Raw genomic sequence first — 6,130 nt, 5'->3', positions numbered from 1 at the left:
AAAAATTACTCAAATAAGCATAAACAAATCAATTCAATTAAAAATTCACACTTTGCATACTCCAACCATTAATTTAAAATTCTAGGTCAAACTACATGCTTAGCTCACCAATTTCAACAACATCAACACTACCAACTACCATTATATACTAATTTAGTAATGCAATTACTCAAAAACGAAATTAGGTTCACTTACTTGGATCCAATTATGCGTGGTACTGTCAGTTGTTTCTTTTTGGGTCCTCCTCCTTCAGTGGTCCCCTTTTCCTCCATCATAGCTCGCGTCACTGTAGGGTGAGTTAAGCAAAGCCAAAAAAATTTCCAATGATCAAGCGTCACTATCAATTAGGTCGTCAATGGAGTTCGCAGTCACAGTGATTTCAGAGAGAGAGAAAGAGTATGAGAGAGAAAGAGAAGGGAAATTGAATGGGGTAGTTGGGGGGGGGTTAACCATGGGTTAGGCTTTTTTTTATTTTTCTTTTATTTTTAGGTCGTTAAATAGGTTAACCATGGGTTTAAGTTGGGTTAGTGACATCATAAACTACTTAAATTGGAGTTTGGTAGTAATCGCAAAGTTTTTAAAGTTTTTACGGTAGTAAGTCACAAGTTTTTTATTTCGCGGTAGTAATTTTCAAATACGCATTAATACGCGGTAGTAATTGGCAAATTTTCCTTTAGAAATATTGGATAGGTAATCTGGATTGGAAAAGTGCTTTTGTAGTAGGACTTGGAATGTAAATTTAATTTTGGAGTGTAAATCAGCTCCTTTAGGATACCCAATGTTTAAGCATCTACTTTATTAAGTGTAATTTTATTTATATTTTTAATTCAGGTCTTTGTTATTCTTTGGAAACATGTTCTTTTTTAATGTCTAAAGTATCTCTCATTTTTCTGTTGCATGATCATTATAAAAATTTTGTTTTACATTGACCACAGTACCCATTGTTGATTTGTGTTATGGTAAAATTGTAATCATAAGATCCTGTGAATGTAAATACCTATGTCATTGATGTCATTAGTAGAGGGGGTCATAGAAAAAAAAATAGAGTGCATCTAGGCGTATAGGGCCTATGTGTTTCGCATGCATATAAGAGGGTAATCTGGGATTCGGTGGTACATTTTCTCTCTTTTAATAATGGTATATTTTTGTGTAATATTGTGCATGTATAATGTACCATTAAAATATAAGTTGTATGAATAGCACTTTTTATGTACTGTTATAGTGTAATGCATTTAGTGGTACTATATTTTTTATCTTCATATTTTCTACTGGTTTTTCTCAGATTCCCATTATTTACAAAATTGTCATCTTATTTGCAAGTGAAATATATAAGGCCTATGCGCCAAAAGAACATGGCCTAAGGACATCAAAATATTTCAATTTACGAAAATTAAGAGAAAATTGGAACTAAAAAACTAAGGGTTTGTTTGGTATCAGTTTTGGTTTTCAGTTTCCTGTTTTTTTGAAAACCAAAAACCAAAAACAGGAAACAAGAAAAAGGTGTTTCCACTTTTCAGTTGTCAGTTTTCAAAATTATCGTGATTTTAATAAGTTTATATAATTTTTGATTCATTATGGGACACATATCATATACTTTTAAAAAACAAAAAACCAAAAAACAGAAAACCACAGCAATGCCAAACGAACCCTAATTAAGCCCGACTCCAATTACGGTTAACCGGGCACGACACGACACCAAATCAGGCCCGCCCCGAACCTGCCTTTAAACTAAACCTCGATTACCATTTCACAAACCATTATATTCGGCACTTAAAAACTTGGTAAAGGTAAACAAAACTCCAGCAGCAGCAGCATCAGCAACTAAGAAACAAAGCAAGCAAAGTTTGCAAGAGATGGCGGTACCAGGGCGAAGAAATGGCATGCTAGAAGACGAAGACAACGACGTCGAAGAAGGTCTCTTCGAAGAAGATGCTCTCGTTGTCGACGCTCAATTCGACGACACTCCTCCTCATCTTCGTGACCTCGCCGCCGCTTCTCAGTCCGGCGACCTCCCTGCTCTCCGCCTTGCTCTTGGTACTTTCTTCTTCATGCTTTTTTATTTGATTTTGAGTTTAATTTGTTTTTCTTTAGGGTTTATGTTTTGGGTTTTTAATTTGTTTTTCTTTGTTATGACTTTTGATTGTATTGAATGATGGTGAATTATGTTGAAACTGTAATCATTTTTGTTGTTTCTGTTTTTTGATTGATGGGTTTTTAACCTTTGGCCGTAATTTGTTTAAAATTGAAATCATTTTTGTTGTTTGTGTTTATGATTGATTGGTATTTATTCTTTGGCTGCAATTTGATTGTATTGTGTGCATTTGAAAGAACATATGAGTTAAATTTTAACTAATATGAAGGTTCAAACAAAAGGGTATAAATTATCGTTTTAGAATTTAATGATGAATATTGTTTGACTCTATAAGAACCATTTTTTTGAAGTTATGCCACCTAAATCAAGCCTCTTTAAGTGGGGGAGAAAGAAAGGAGTTCACGATGTGTCTTGAGATGCCATTTAGGATTTTAGGGGACATTGGATATGGGGTATTCAGGATTTAGCATAGGGTAAGAGATTCCGTTAAGTGGGGGAGAAAGAAAGGATTGTCTGATGTGTCTTAAGCTACAATTTTGGGGGCATTTGATATGGGGTATTCACTATTAAGGATTCCGCATAGGGTAATAGATTCCATTTGTTGTTATTCGTAATCAATGTAGAGCATGCCTGGGTTGTAGGTAATAGAGATATTAAAAAAAACGGCGGGGGGGGGGGGGGTGAAGTGCTGAAATTTTGATGCTTGGATTGGAAAAATAATTATCAGGGGCTAATGTTATTCCCTTCAAATGAGGGCAAAAATTACTTATGCTCCCTTTTTCCCCCTTAATTTCTCATTCTCTCTAAAATCCTGATTTCCAGTGTTCCTTAAGGTGGTTTGCAAGGAGGTGGTGGGGTTTGCAGTGGTTTAACTTTGTAGAGTCGAGTGGTTTTACAAGTGGCTTGAAGTTATCAGAGGGGGATTTTAACCCAAGGAATATTGCCAAACTTGAAAGATTATCCTTATAATATTTCCCTAGTAAAACTTTCCCCACTTATTGTTTCCCCCTTAATTTGTCAAGGGAAATCAGGCATGCCCATAATGTTATTTTAGTTAATCCATTTACCCTCTCTATTCCTCGAGGTATTTTCATTTCCATTCTATTTCTCCAGCCACCAATGCACCATCACACCAACATACATCCACTGCCCAACCCTACTACCCTCACCAATACCGCCATTGCTGCCACCCACTTAAAAATCCACGAACGTAATCCAACCACTTTATAACTAAAACCCCACCTCCACTCACTAAATTCACACTAACCTACCCAAAAATCCACCTCCACCCGCTAAATCCACTCTTACCTACCCAAAAATCCACTTCCACCCACTAAATCCACTCTAACCTACCCAAAAATCCACCTCCATCCACCCCTTGTCCCTCACCCTAGAAGAAATTAGATCTAAGAGAAAAAAAAAATAGAAAGAGAGATAGAGATAAATAAGCAATGCTGTCGGTGAGGTGGGCTGGTGCAAGAGCAGGGCTGCAGTGCTGGTGGCAGTGGTGCGGGTGGTGGTGGTGCTAGTGTGGTTGTGTAGGTGGACAGATTGAGGAGAGATGCATGGTAGTGTTTTGTGGCTTTTTTTCTTTTCTTTTTTTTCCTTTTTTTTCCTTTCCCTTTCTCGTTTACAAACAATACAAATATAACTTATATAAGGGTTTTTTTTTTTTTTTTCCTCCCTTTAACTTAATATCTTTTTTCTTGATATCATCACCTTTCCCTTTGTTTTACTAAATGCCTCCTTAGTAAACATATCTAGCGATAAAATTGCTTTGGGGTACCAAAAATATTGTATATAATTCATATTGTATATGTTATGACATATGAAGTATATGATATATTGCATATGTTAGTATGCGTATTATATCTTTTATGTGAGAATCTCAATTTAACAAATATCTTTATTGAGATTTGTGTGAATCACTGAATCCAATGTCAATAATGCTTTTTTTCTTTTCATATTTGGTCAAAAAATTTGCTTTATTTTTAAACTTGCCATGGGATATGAGATACATTAGGAATTTTTTGTGAAAGAAAGAATCACATTTTTGTTTCTTTTCTGATATTTATATCATTTGATTATCAGTTGGGGTCTTGAATGCTAGTTGGCTCTTTAGGTGCATGATTACTTGTAATTGGAACTTGTAGGTAATATTGATCTGTCGCCAAAAAAAAAAAAAATTGTTGGATTGTGAGTGCTGTCTTTATTAAAATTTTTGGTTGTGTGATTGGTGTGTGTAGATAACTTGGATGGCAACATTAATGAGCCAGTCGAAGATGGGGATACTGCTCTCCACCTTACCTGCCTGTATGGGCATTTGAACTGTGTTCAGGTTAGTTATTATTGTTTTGTTTTATGGGTTTTTCCCCCTACAAACTTAATGTAGTCCATTTGCTGATGGTTTGTGTTGCAATTGTTTAGCTTCTTTTGGAACGAGGAGCTTCTGTGGAGGCCAAAGATGAAGATGGAGCACTTCCTTTGCATGATGCTTGTGCAGGGGGTGGGTCAAATTCGCTCAGTTTGCATTTGTTAGGCAAGAAATGCATTATTTTCTTATACCATTACTTTTCAAGTGTCATGATTTCTTGAATTTGGTCGCAGGATATACTGAGATAGTCCAACTTCTGATTAGCAGGGCCTCTGATCCAGAATGTTTGAGAAGAATGCTTGAAACAGTTGATGTTGAAGGTGACACTGTAAGTAATACGAAATGATTCTTACAACCCGGTTTTGTATATCGTTGAATATTTGGTTACTGTTTAGTGGAGACATTCATCTACCGTGTGAATTTTTCATTTCTGATAGATCAGATTTGTCAATTTCTTACATATTTTACCTTCCTATTCTGATAGATCAGATTTTGTAATATTTTTTACCTTCCTGCATTCTGCAGCCTCTTCATCATGCAGCACGAGGTGAACATCTGGATGTAATAAGGTTGCTGCTGGCACATGGGGCTTCTCCTACCAAGAAAAACATCTACGACAAAGTAAGTTGGTGTTAGATGGTTGGTTTTACTTTTGAGTATATCATCCACTTTGATGTAAAGTGTTGACACTCTTATCTTATTGGACAGATTCCAGCTGAACTAGCTGAACCGGATACGGAAACAAAGAGATTTCTTGAAGCTGCTGCGAATACTACAGCATTCTAGTTGTTGATGATTAGTCTCTTGAACCTAGTGTCATCTTGGTGACCAACTAGAGAAGAACCATAGATTTTGGCGGAAATTTTAAATGTTGGTTTACCCCCTACAAGAAAGTAGTCAGCCTATTTCCATTGTCAGCAAAGAGATTTTCACATTTTTGTTCATGTATCTGCAAGGAAATGAAAACAAAATGAATCATTGATAACTTGTAACTGTCTTGTAGGTATTTTGTTTTTTTTTTTTTTCTTCCTTGTCTAATCTGTTCTAGGCATAATCATTTTTTTAAAAAAAAAAAAAAAAAAAAAAAAAAAAAAAAAAGGAAAGGTACGCTATTGCTAATGGTTTCCGTATCAGCTTCTTATAAAAGTTCCATAGAGCTGGGTACTGTAGCAAATGAATAGTGTGAAAACGGATTTGCCCTTTGCTATGCCACATCAGCTTCTTTTTTTTCTTTTTTTTTTTTTCTTTTTTTTTGGTTGCGTGCTAAGATAGCACTCTTTCTTTAGTTTTTCTGGTTTGTTTTTGCTATTGAGAACTCTTTGTTCTATATCCTCTCTTGGGTTCAGTAGCTTACAATCTTCACACCTTCTAAGTTAGATGAGGGTGATGGACAGAGTGTGAGCGCGATAGTAATAAAGGAGCTTGAGAAATCAATGGCGGCAACAGAGATTGAACAAGAGAAGAGACGATGATCAGAGATTTGGAGAAGATGAGAATATCGACACGTCGCAAAACCCAGCAAATCAATCGCAACCAAAAATTCAAGTGTTCTTAAGGGGATAATCCTTTTGTTAAGTCTAAATGCTGGTAGCCTATGTTGCACTAACTCGAATTTGGGTGCAATATTCAACACGGTGTCGGATCCTTTGACACTACAAAATTTT

The 6,130-nt window shown here is 35.8% G+C and overlaps 1 protein-coding gene across 1 annotated transcript; it reads left to right on the top strand.

Annotated features, from left to right (window-relative positions):
* The first annotated feature begins 1,758 nt into the window (after positions 1-1,758).
* On the top strand, positions 1,759-5,499 carry LOC145618147 (uncharacterized). The gene is made up of 6 exons (XM_081672938.1): positions 1,759-2,034; positions 4,339-4,430; positions 4,520-4,598; positions 4,700-4,794; positions 4,992-5,087; positions 5,175-5,499. Exons 1-6 carry the CDS (start codon positions 1,854-1,856, stop codon positions 5,250-5,252), a joined length of 621 nt encoding a protein of 206 aa, XP_081529064.1. The 5' UTR covers positions 1,759-1,853; the 3' UTR covers positions 5,253-5,499.
* Positions 5,500-6,130: the final 631 nt, after the last annotated feature.

This window comes from Chenopodium album, chromosome 26, assembly GCF_948465745.1.
Source record: "Chenopodium album chromosome 26, dcCheAlbu1.1, whole genome shotgun sequence".
Classification (NCBI taxonomy): Eukaryota; Viridiplantae; Streptophyta; class Magnoliopsida; order Caryophyllales; family Amaranthaceae; genus Chenopodium; species Chenopodium album.
The sequence above is the reverse complement of the archived record's forward strand: the minus strand, read 5'-3'. Positions and strand labels throughout refer to the sequence as shown.